This window comes from Metopolophium dirhodum, chromosome 1, assembly GCF_019925205.1.
Source record: "Metopolophium dirhodum isolate CAU chromosome 1, ASM1992520v1, whole genome shotgun sequence".
In the NCBI taxonomy this organism is placed as follows: Eukaryota; Metazoa; Arthropoda; class Insecta; order Hemiptera; family Aphididae; genus Metopolophium; species Metopolophium dirhodum.
Window position 1 is genome coordinate 36,982,106 of NC_083560.1, and position 13,376 is coordinate 36,995,481.

At 27.5% G+C, this 13,376-nt stretch overlaps 1 protein-coding gene across 3 annotated transcripts; it reads left to right on the forward strand.

The window, feature by feature from the left end:
- The first annotated feature begins 7,870 nt into the window (after nt 1-7,870).
- LOC132936217 (uncharacterized) lies at nt 7,871-10,659 on the forward strand. 3 transcript variants are annotated; one of them, XM_061002907.1, is made up of 3 exons: nt 7,871-7,997; nt 9,675-9,746; nt 9,833-10,659. In XM_061002907.1, exon 3 carries the CDS (start codon nt 9,838-9,840, stop codon nt 10,567-10,569), a length of 732 nt encoding a protein of 243 aa, XP_060858890.1. In that variant the 5' UTR covers nt 7,871-7,997; nt 9,675-9,746; nt 9,833-9,837; the 3' UTR covers nt 10,570-10,659. The 3 variants fall into 3 exon arrangements, with proteins under 3 accessions (XP_060858890.1, XP_060858888.1, XP_060858889.1); XM_061002905.1 differs by having other exon boundaries at nt 7,906-8,011; XM_061002906.1 differs by lacking the exon at nt 7,871-7,997 and adding an exon at nt 8,678-8,779.
- Nucleotides 10,660-13,376: the final 2,717 nt, after the last annotated feature.

Here is a 13,376-nt window from a genome sequence, read left to right on the forward strand (position 1 = left end):
TTAAAATTATTCTGATACATTTATTATTATATATTTTTATATTGTTTTATTATCATTATTATACTTATTATTCTGTAATTATTATCTTATATATATTTAATTATGTCATTGTATTAATTATTTTAAATTATGTATTATTGTATTATGTTAAACTGTTGAATAGGGCCCAGCCCGTTAACAAATAAATAAATAAATTAATTAATTAATTAATAACGGTTTCAAGCCCTGTTTTTTACAATTACCTCAAAATGATTTGATTTTGAAATGAACAGTAAATAGTTTAGAAATGTATAAAAGACACAGTCAGTCGCAAACAATATTTTGTCTTTTATACAAGGCTGAGTAGGTTAATGATATTTTTTAACTTTGTTAAGTTAGGTAAGTTAAGTTTTTTTTCAATTAAATTAAAAGTCAAGTTAATAGAAACTTTTAATACATCAAATAAGTTAAAATTAAGTTAACAAATTATGCTGTTAACTGAAATTCAATTAATAAGTTAAGTTAAGAATTTAAAAAAAATGAATTTATGAAGTATTATTTAATAAAATAAATGATAATCACTTGAATAGTAATCATCATTAATAGGTATATTAATATTCAAAGAATCTATGAAAATCATTATTGTACTTAAAAAAAAAAAAAAAAAACTAATGAGTAATGAATAGTGTTTGGGCCGGGACGATACAAATATAGACCGTGCGCCCGGTACCACTAGGACTTCGCGCAACGCTCACACACCGACCGACCTATGTATTTGTGTGTATATCTGTTATAGCTCAGCTAGAATTGGTTGGGTTCGCCGCGCAAATACTAGTGAGCTATGTGGTGTGGTGATGAGTAAGGTGTGTATATGTGTGGGTGTGTATGCTTAAAAACTAGTGACAAAAAGGGTAAGTCTAATAAATAAATAAATGAGTAACACGGTTGCTGGTAAAAATGAGTTGCCGACCTATGTATTTGTGTGTATATCTGTTATAGCTCAGCTAGAATTGGTTGGGTTCGCCGCGCAAATACTAGTGAGCTATGTGGTGTGGTGATGAGTAAGGTGTGTATATGTGTGGGTGTGTATGCTTAAAAACTAGTGACAAAAAGGGTAAGTCTAATAAATAAATAAATAAATGAGTAACACGGTTGATGGTAAAAATGAGTTGCTGTATTGTACACAATAATCAAAAACAGTAATATATATAAATCACAGCAACATCAAGTATAAAGTATAAAAACAATCTAGATAGATAATACTATTGGCCGTTTTAGCTGTAAGCTCGTAAAAGTGTAATATAAGCTACTGGCTCAACAATACAATAATAAACTAATAATATGGCAAGCTATTTGAGCTGCTAAAGAATAATATAAATATGTGGCCCAACAATATAATAATTGAAGGCAGCTAATTGAGCTGTAATATAAAATATATAATAACAATAAATAACTCACAGGTCGTGGAGCGCAGACTGGCCAGCTGGTCCTGTAGCTAATCACCATACAATGTTAACACAATAAATTATGAGCAATACAATAATTATTGACAAGTTACAATAATTGCAAATTATGTATAATATATGACAGTAAATAAAATAAGTCTTCGTGGCGATTTGCGCTAACGACAATAATACAAATTCGGTGACGATTCGCGTCCACAACAACGGTATAATAAATAGTAGTTGGCGATTTGCGCTTGCGCGATATATTATTATAATAATACTTTAGTAGCAATTAGCGCTCACTAAAGATGAATTAATAAAAATACAAGGATGGCGATTCGCGCCCACAATTTTCAATATAGTATATTGTAATAATATAAAAAGAACGGCGCTTTTCGCACGTAAAAATTATAGTCCTACGTTAACACTCCGTAACGGACTGGTGACATCTTGGGCGGCCGTGCTACACGTACCGGCTCGTCCGGCTTTTCTAATCTAGTAATCTACATATTATATAACTCACAGCTGACACGGACAATTATACTAAAATAAAAACAATAATATCAACATAATATAGGGACGAACAGGTAACAGATTTGTGTGTGTGTGTGTGTAGTGTGTGAGTGTATGCGTGTGCCGGCCGGTGGCGAGATATGCGTTACGGTTTTAACAAATAGGTAATAGGTATGATTTATGAATATAATTCGTGGCATCGATGTCTTCATGCGTCGACTAATGTTACCCTTATATTAATAAGTATATTTATTTTATAAGTAACTTTTATAGGTTTTTATCTTTAAACATAAATACGAAGTTCTTTGTAAATATATCTTATTTTTTCTCTGATCATATTTTCTATTTTCTGCAAACTTATAACATTTATTATAAACCAAAAATCCGTAATAAACAAAATATTTTTCTGAAATATTCAAAATTACCTCAACTGGGAAAATAAAGAAAAATATGAGTTGATTTTAAGTTAATAAAGAGGCAAATAAGTTAAAGTTAAGTTAATTAACTAGTAAGATACAATAATAAGTTAAAATTAACTCAACTTCTAACTTATTTTACTCGTTAATGTCAGGACTTGATTTTATATAATATTATGTATATAGAATATATTTATGGTATATATTATACAAAATTGTACAAAAAAAGTACATATTACAGGCAACCTTTGTTTTTACCACAATTACCGGTTGTAAGCTCCTGATTTGGTATATCTGTAAAAAAAGCAACCACCACATTGTACCAAAAGAAAGTCCTCTAATTCTATATATACGTAATATGATACAATACGATTTTATATTTTTCTTCAGGGTGATTACAAAATAAATGTCTTGGCATTGTTTCGTTACGAATTATCGACTGACCGATTTAAATTTAATTATTACCTAAGCAAAACGTCTGCCAACACCACAGAAATTAAAGGAAACGTAACCTATTATGAACCACTTGATGATGCTTTTAACGTAAGTATAGTTGTTATTATTATTAATTTGTATATTTCCTCTTGAAGTAAGTTTAGTTGTTATAATTATTAAGTCATCTATAATAATATAAGAATAGATTTGTTGTTGTACCAATTATTTTGACATTTTAATTACCTAGTTCTCAAAAATAAGTACTTACCAAAAACATTGACTTCTTGAATAATTGTGAAATTTTAACTTATTATGTCGATCTGAAATCTAGGTCGATCTGCTTAGGATATTCGTAAGTACCTATAACTATTATAAGCACTAACTGGCATGAATAATACCATATAAATTATTATAATTTCCAACCAAAATTTAAAAAAATTTTAATAGTTAATAATATATTACCTTAAGGTCATAATAAATATTAGTAATCACGCACTTGAATAAATTGTCAAAAATTAAATGATACCTAATAATACCTATAAGAATATAATATCTATTACCTATCTATTTTAAATAATATGTTATTATTATATAATGTTATCTACAGCAACAATAGTGAAATCGAGGTCAATGAATAGTAATGATATACATTATTAAAATAAAAATATCTACCATATTGTTGGACCAAAATCATACGATTGCTATGAATAACAGTAGGACGACGAACTTCGTTGTTGTTTATATTAGAGTAGACCAAAGATGAAGTCTTGTAGTGAATCCTTTTGTTTTTATAATTATTGTTAATTCAGATACAGGTAAACGTATGTTTTTTCCACAATTACCGTTTGTAAATACCTACTTAGTTATATGTGTCAATATAGTAACCATTGCGTATTGTAACAAATATGTGTACAATAATATATAATACTGGTCAACACGATTTTATATTTTTTTTTCAGGGAGAATATCGATTAAATTTCCTTGGAGCTATGCGTTGTGTTTCTATCAAGTAAAACAACAAAATTAATTTTAACTATTACGTTAGCAAAATATCTGCCCACACCACGAAATCAAAGTAAACTTTAACCAATAGCACTCCAATAGACAATTAATGCAATTAGTGTATAATTATTGTTGTTATATTAAACCAATTATTTTCTATTGATAAAGTCTAGTTTTTATTATTATTTAATTGTATACACTATATAATATACTAAATTTAAAATTGTATACGAATATAGGTAGCAAATACATCAATTAATTAAATTGTTGAATTTTGTCAGTTTGTGCTAGTTTATCCGATTATAGTAAAAATAAATAAATTGATTTCTTTACAGACAGAATTCATTATGGTGGTAAAAGTTTCTATCGGTGGTTGGAAAGAGAATACTTTTGCATACAAAGCATTCAAATGTTGATCGTCACACTAAAATTTTTGTTGGTCAATACTTTGTTTCCGTTAACGGAAGATCAATGGATGTGCTATGCCACTTGTCCTATCCCGTGGTATATAATTGTCATATAAAAAAGAATAATATCATAAACAACAATTTATTGTTTAAAATGATTGGACAAAAATAATTCCGAAGTAACAGGAAAAAACTAGTTGAATAGAGTAAGTGTGTGCAATAATTTAAACATATTACATTTAAATTGAATCCCATCAATATTTTATCAAGATTTGAACTTTAAATGCTCATAAAAAAAAAAAAAACTGTGATTAAGGATTTTAAATATTTTTCAATTGTCATTGTCATTGTAACAATATAGTAGGAGGCTTGTATTATATTTTAAATTCTGAGCGGAGCGTTTAAGTATTGATTTTGCAATGATGTCACAATTTTTACTTTTATTTTTTTTAAGAAAAGGCTCCTTATAGGTTAGGTTAGGTTATGTTAGTGTGAATTAAGATGAAAATTTAGCCTAAAAATTCACAATAATTTTTAATAAAAGTCGGAAGTTCAAAATTTGACAAATTCGTCAAAACCACAACATTTTGTAAATTATTTTGAGTTGGAAATTGATGAAATTGCATATTTTTATATTTTAGATTAAAAAAAAAGCAGGTAAGTAAATATCGCTCTGTTGTACAGTAGGTTACAAGTAGGTCACTGTAATGGATGATGTTAAATTTGAATTCAATGATATAATATCATTGTATAAGAAAAACGATTCTGAGCGAAAACGGTCAGTCAGCCTATTATATTACCAAGTATATTTGATGATATTATTGTGAATAAAGTAATTTATAAATAACCTATTTACGTGGCACCTTGTTTTCAATTTCCAATCCTTACCTATAAAAGTTGAACATTTAATACATTTTTATCTACAAAATAATTATTAAATTATAAATTTAATAAATATTAACTTTAAATGCTTATAAAAAAAAATTGTGCCTAGATATGTATTTTTAATATTTTTCAACTGCTATTAGAACGATATATCAGGATCCTTATATTAAATTTTCACGCTTTTTAACAAATAAAATTTTATTGATATTTAAAGAAAAAAAATTTAAAACTGACAGTGTCAGTAAACAGCTCAAAAAGAGTCAAATTACTATCAAATGTTGTAAAAATATGAATTTCAAACGCTCATTAGAAATTTAATTTGAATTCTTGTAGACATTTTTTTTTTGATAAAGGTAGATAAACTTTGGGTAATCTTGTATTACATTTTCAAATCTTAGATTTAAAAAAAAATTTTATGAATTTTCAACTCAAAATAATTTGCTAATGATCGTGATTTTTCCGTATTTTGTCAAGATTTGAACTTTAAACGCTTATAAATAAAAACTGTGACTTAGGATATTTAATTTTTTTCATCGGCTTTTGAAACAATAACCTAGGAACCTTCTATTAAATTTTCAAGTTTTTTTAACCAACAAATAAAATTTAATTAATATTTATAGAAAAAAAAACTAAAAAAATGGAAACTGAAAATGTACGTAAACAGCTGAAAATAATAAATACATATTTAGAAAATGTTATGGTGTATAGAAAATGCTTATATAAACATTCAGTTAACATTTCATGTAGGTACCTACGATCATTTGTTTTAGAGTTGTACCAAAAACCAAAATCAATTTTCTCAAAAAAAAATTTTGCGTAAAAATTCACGTATTTCCTTAATTTTTCTTTTGTTTTTCACGGATCTTTTGAAAACTACTGAGAAACCAACTAGGTTCACTTTTCTATCAGAAAAGTTACTGTTGAGGAAAATCCAAGCACTTTTACGTTTTACTGTCCTAAAAGGTGATGACAGAAAAAAATAAAAATTATAAAATAACGACACATTATTGTAAAATCAATACACTCATCGCTTCGCTCAGAATCTAAAAATAATAGAGTATTACAATAATATTAATATACAGTGAAACCTCTAAATACTGGCACTCTTGGGCGTCAAAATGTTATCCGTTATTTTCCCAAGAAAACCTCCGTTAGGGAAGGTTTCATTGTATAATACACATATAGACACAATAAACAATACACATTTGGTACCTTCAAGTTATCAGCAGCAGTATCTGAGATTAAATCTTTTTTTTTTAATTCACCAAGAATACCATTTAGCGAAAGAACTTTTTTATTTAATCTTTGATTCTTCTGAGCTAACAATTTGTTTTTATATCGAATGTTCAAAACAGTGGATTTTAGTATTTTGAAATTTCTGGCCGCCCTTCTTGGTTTTAAAAAACTACAGACAGATAAATCACCAAATCGAGTGTTATTCCAATTTTTTTGTGTTTTTTTTTTTGTGTTTCAATTATTAAACAATCTGACAGACTGAAATTAAAATAAGGCATTAAATATAGTAAAACTATTTTAATCTGACCCAAATTATACATATCAAATAACATATTAGAAATTTGTTTACCTTCTATCTAATGGACTTCGAATTGGGCTTCAAGTATGTAACTCATTTGTACTTGCACTATAACTAGGTGAACCTAATTTAGTTGAATCACTCATTGAAATATAGATAAAGCATTCAAAGGTTTAGGATTGTATATTGAATAATTTATTGTATTGTTACTTTTTAAGCAAATAGTTATCTTTGAGTTCTTCTTCTTCTTCGTCATGAAGATTTACAATGACCACCTCAGTTGTATCTTGGTCTAAAGAAGGAATAGCAATAGTTTCACATGTAGCTAATTCATATGTTATTGCGTTACAACTAGGCAAAATGTCTTTAGTTGAATCACTTATTGAACTATACATAAAACAATCAAAGGTTTAGGATTGTATATTGAATAATTTATTGTATTGTTACTTTTTAAGCAAATAGTCATTTTCTAGTTTTTCTTCGTCGTGAAGATTTACAATGACCACCTCAGTTATATCTATGTCTAAAGAAGGAACAGCATTTGGCCAGAGTGTTCTTTTAAGGTCAGTTGCATATTTAAAACACCGTGGCTAAAAATGCTTTGAACGCACACGATGTCAATTTAAAACGGTTTGCAATTTAAGACTTTCCATCCACATACTTCTTTTCAAATCATTTTTTGGAAAGCTATAAGAAATATAAATTTGTTTAGTTGAATAATGGGTTATATCATACATAAAATGAGTGCATACCCCACTAATTAAAAAATATTTACAAATGGAAAGATAATGTTGTGTCATTTTTGTCATTGGTTCCACAAACAACACACCGATGAACCATTTTGTACAACCATATAATGAAAATATTTTACAAAACAAATACACAAATCACACAAGATGTAACCAGCTGTTATGGGTAATATACGGTTTAATAATAATAAAATTAGTCTGTACTCAGTCGATTAACACCATAGGTAATAATTTTATTAATTATGATTTATTCATTATTCATACATAATAAAGAATCTTCATTATCTATAAACACTTGAAATTTGAATTCAAATATTGGCGGGCTAAAATATTAGATTTTCAATAAGACAAGTGATAACACAAGTTGAGATAACAGGCACCTTTATGAGATAGAAGCACGGTTGTATATCTTAAACCATGGGTAGAAGATATCAGCTGCTCTCTAGGAACACGGCACCTATAAAATGTTAAAAGCATAGGCGCAGCCTATCCATTCTTCATTATCTATGATTCTGACGCTAAATTAGATATAATAACAGTTTTTTTTTATACCAAATACTATAATAGTATCTACATATAGTATTTGTTTATACCTAACATTCGTCGTGTCATATATTTATCACGTCAGTCAGGTAATACGTACGCAGTAAGTATAAATACAATCGTATACTATAGGAATGTCAGTATTATAATATCACTCCCATTTATTTTTTTTATTTTGTTTTTAACTGTCTTATATTAATCCCGTGCGCGTTCATGAACAAAGACCGCAAACATCTTATGCCTAATAATTTGTGTGACATATTACCAAAGGTTAATTTTTTTAAACTTTTTAACTCTAGAGGACGTTGCCCCGTATGTGTTGTCTTCGTCTTACACACGGACGACATGGCAAATATCGTTCGCCAGTTTCAATAGTTTTGGAATTAGAGTGAATCGATCTATTATCAAAATTTTAGGTAAAAACATTATCTGTGTTCTCTCATTGGTTTTTTACAATATTTAAATTTTTAAGTGAATTATGAGCATTTTCAAAAATTAATGTCTTACCTATTCATAACAAACTAAACTTATAAATTAAAATATCGTAAAACATCATCAAAAGAACACATAGATAATGTTGTTACTTAAAAATTTGATAATAGGTCAATTCACTCTAATATTAAAACTGAGCACACCCTATTGAAACTTATGAACGAAAATTTGCTATGCCATACTTGTGTAAGACGGAGACAACACATGCGGGCGCGACGTCCTCTTAACTAGTAATTTTTTTTTTTGTTTGTAACTTATTAACTTATTCGGTCAAAATGTTTACTCTAGAAACTTAACATTTTATAGTTAATTATTATTGCCGTACACACACAACAGTCGACAAACCACACTACTTGAATACTGACTACTACAGTTCAAGGTGATCATTTTTGTGCTTCCTGAATATATTTTAGTTTGTTTACTCATGATATTATACATGGCAATGCTACCATGTTGATGAGGGGGTAGAATCCTACCCCATGACCTTTTTTCTATATTATTTATAACATCTTAAATTTAGATACCTATATGTGTAAAACGCTAACCATAAATTATATTTTTATTGATTGAATTCTTAGCGTATGTTACAAATTAAGCTTCATAGTTTTACACCGGTTTCGACCACCAAATTTCCTGCCCGTATACTATAATTTAAATTGCAAACTAATTACAATAAACTAAATATAGTTTTTAATTTCTATGCGGTACTGCAACACTAAGTGAACCAATAATAAAACATATGCTTATGTTAAGCAAACCCCGAAATCTCCACCTAAGTTTAAAAAAATTTGTTTTAATTAAAACAGAGGTGTTCTTCTATTAATGTAAGTTTAAAAAATGTGTACAGCAACGAAAATGTTTCCTATTGATTGGTGGGAAATATTTACAATATGAATATAAAATTTAAGAGCGCTAACAAACAGAAGTAGGTAGGCAATGAGATGTATTATACTAGGAATCCTATAAATTTTTTTATGGTTTGCGGCAAACAAAAGAATATATTAGGTATGTAATGTGTACCTTGAATTAAGATTGAGTACCTAACTAAATGATATGTATCACATAATAATTATGTTATCATGTGTAATATGTACTAATCACAATTTAAGATATACTTTAAATCGTAATACTATGTAATTGTGCTCAGTGGTGGACTGAACTTTAATTTTAAATGACGCATTTTCATAATTAATTACTTACCACCACCAAATATATTTTCCATGATTGATAGTTTTTATAATTCATTTAATGCTACATTTTTATGTTTTGTTCAGATCCGCTTCAACTTTTTCCAATATTTTGAATTGTACGAGCTTGAAACTATTATATTGTAGACATTTTACCAGGTAATTTAACACTTGAACTAAAGCATCATATTACTACTAACCATGCTATAATAATTAATAACTAATATTATTGTTTTTCAAATTAGGCACCATGAACATTTTAAAGGATAAAAATGTAATAAGATATATTACATCATTAGATGGATTGAGTCCTGCCCAGCATCTGCTCACAGTTTGTCAGTGCATAAAAAAAAATATACCGGAAGATGCTCACTCTGACATTGCAGTTCCTTTCAGTAGTAACCTGGCTGAGTTAGCTGCTAATCAGGGGCCAAACCACTTAAGACAGATTAAAATGTACATAACAAAAACAACTTATTTCAACACAGATACAATGAAGTTCTTAATCAACAAAATGTTAGAATGCAAAGACATTAAAACAATTGAAGATTATTATTGTGTTCTTGATAAAAACTTCAAACTGCATCCACCGTGTGCTGAATACATGGATAAAGAGTATGAACAACTACTGCTCAGTTTATATAGGAATAATATTGGGGAAATGACTCTATGGGATTATATAGTAGAATGCTTGAATAACATAACTAAAGGATCTCTTTTATACGGGGATGGTAAAGCGTTTGAATTGGCATTCAAAATGTGTTTCAGTTTTTGCATAAGTATTTTACAAGTTGACTTTGAAGTTTCCAAAAAAAAAAATAATAGATCTTTGGTCTCAAAATGTCTAAAGTATAAACTTGAAAGAAGAACAAGAATGAGTGAAATCAGCACACTTTTGGATCATTTATTTAACACTGGGTATAATTTTGAAATGCCTGTTATCCACCTTGCGATACTTGTAAATCAGTTACAATGCAATTAAAATGTAATGTATTCATCTTATGCATTTATTGTTTGCTTACATTTATGTATATAAGGTTTTTTGATTGTTTAAATAAATATAATCAGCTTATTGTTATATCAAAAAAAACCGTTTGAAATACAATTGAATGTGTAACTATACATAATAAAAAATATTTATATATTCATAAATACGATTTTAAAAAAGGTTATTATTTCTTCTTAAAGCATATTATAATGTATTGAAACTAGTATAGTTTTCTTATACATTACAATTTCTGGCTCCAGAATATGTGACCATACATTTACAACACTTTTTTCAAAATTATTTTATTTAACATGATTATGATTACCATTAGTATAACAATATACAAATATATAAAATCGGTTACATATAATCAAATCAATAATGAGTACACTAATATTATAGTGAAACATTATTATAACTAGAAAGTGATACAATACTATGATTATATGACATCCCTCATCTTGTAAAAATTATATTGATTAAAATATAGTATATATTATTGAAATATACAATTAATATTAGAAGTCAACCTTGTCACGTGTGTACAACTTAGTACTTATATAAATTAACTAATACGACTAAAGTATACGAAAGTATACGACTCACTCTCTTTACGGATATAACATGACCACAGACTTGTGGATATATATATATATATATGTACCTTTGATGTATGTAATACTCACTTTCACAGGTGCCGTTGTACAGTGCGTATACGATGTGCGTGTACTGTCACAGTTATAAATAGTCCAGTTGTACCTTATTATATATTATACTTATACATAATCATATTGTCGTGTTATCATTCATTTATACTAATACTAAAGTCATTAGTCCATCAAGCATCACATTCAACATATATTATGGTAATAGAAGATATGAAAGCCTAAAGGTCTTTACAAATAATTTCATTGGTGAAGTAGTAGTAAGTCACACAAACAAAAATCTCGTTAAGGTACTATTTTTATTCATCCATTTTGAAGTAAAAAGATAATTAAGGAAAAATGATTATATTTTTGACAAAAATTGATTTTGTTTTATAAGTGTAACTAAAATAAATACCTAGGTATACATGATTGGTTCCCCGAATGTTCCTATTAGCATTTTCTATACACCATACAATTTTTAAAACAATTTTACTCTTTTTGAGCTAGTTATGGGGATAATACATTTAAATTTTTTCAATTAGTATTGTTTTTAAAATTTATGTCAATAAAAAGTTCTTTGCTATGTCAAAGATTTGAAAATGTAATACGGGGATCCTATTATAGTTTCTATAATATCTGTTTACAAATATAAGAGATACATTGCCACCATTTTTCATAAGCATTTAAAGTTTACGTTTCGACAAAATTCATTAACAATTTCCAAATTATCTTGTAGTTAAAAATGTATTAAATGTTCAATTATATATTTAGCTTATGCTTATAGTAACGATTGATAAAAATTGATCATAGTAATATTAATTATCAAATTGAATTTAATATGTAAATTATTAGTTTACAGGTCGTCAAACACGTTCCCATTTACAACGAGAAAAGACAAACTTCTTTGAAAAATGAATAGGTATGCAATCACCAAATAGCTTCAGTGGCTGTTATTACAATTCTTCAATTATGAACAATGGTCATAATTTAAGAAGAATTTTAAATTAGGTATATTCTGATATATAGGTTAGCTACTAAATAAGAAATTATTACTATGTAAGAGTGCTAAAAAATAAAATTGGAAATAATGTGACTGTGTACGGTGTACTTAAACGTATTGGTGCTCAAATGTGGTATTATTTTAAAAATATGATATACCTAAACGTTGATTCATTTTAGGTGTCTGCAAAAATGTGTACCTAAACGTGTTACTTGTGTTCACAATCATTCTCCCAATTTCAATGTAAAAATATATTTTTGAACGTGTTTCAGCGTTTATTTTTACAAATAATCAGTAGGAAAAATTTCCTCATATGTGCTCTTTTTAATTGGTTTTACATAGACAATATTAATGTTATAATGTTTATTCTTATTTTATTGCGTTTATCAAGTACTAGAACGATTGCCTCTCCCCCTCATTCCAAAATCTTATTTCATAGTTTTAAAGTTTTAATACAAAAACATTGTTGACACATTTACTAATTTTGTTAATAAAATCTAATATGACCAAGCCACCTGGAAAATTCCCATTTCCTGACCGGCCACTCCGTCCCTGCCAGAATGTCCTTACCATTTTTATGAAAATAAAAATAATGAGGATACAAGTGAGTTTACATTGAGTATTTTTAATTTTGAATTACAAATCTTAAGTAGAATATTATGTTTATGCTATCAGGTATCTAAATTAATATTCATGTAATATGTAATAATAATATAATATTCTAATAAAATTTTTAACATTCAAAAAATTGTATATATTCGTATGTTAATTAAGTGATATTCATTATGATTCACATAGTAATATAGTATATTATTTATTCAATACTTTGGTTGTCATTCAGATTCAAATTGGTTGAAGAATGTACACATGTGTACATTTAATAAATAACATCCATCATATTTTTAATTTATTATTCTTATTTCATAAATAGGTAAAGAGTGAACGAACTTTTGTTTTGAAGTTAATCACAGACAAATGACACTTTAAGACTACTTATATGAGTTGTTAATAGGTTATAATGAATAGTCAATCTGTTAATGTGAAGGGATCCAATCTAATTTCTTAATTTTGAGTTTGTACGAAGTGATTAATTTGTTCATTCTCTTCAATAAGTATCCTCAATAGCAAACAACATTCCCAAGTCAATCAATTCA

Excerpts from the sequence above, each read along its gene's own strand:
- LOC132936217 (XM_061002907.1), top strand. The coding sequence starts at position 9,838 with ATGAACATTTTAAAGGATAAAAATGTAATAAGATATATTACATCATTA.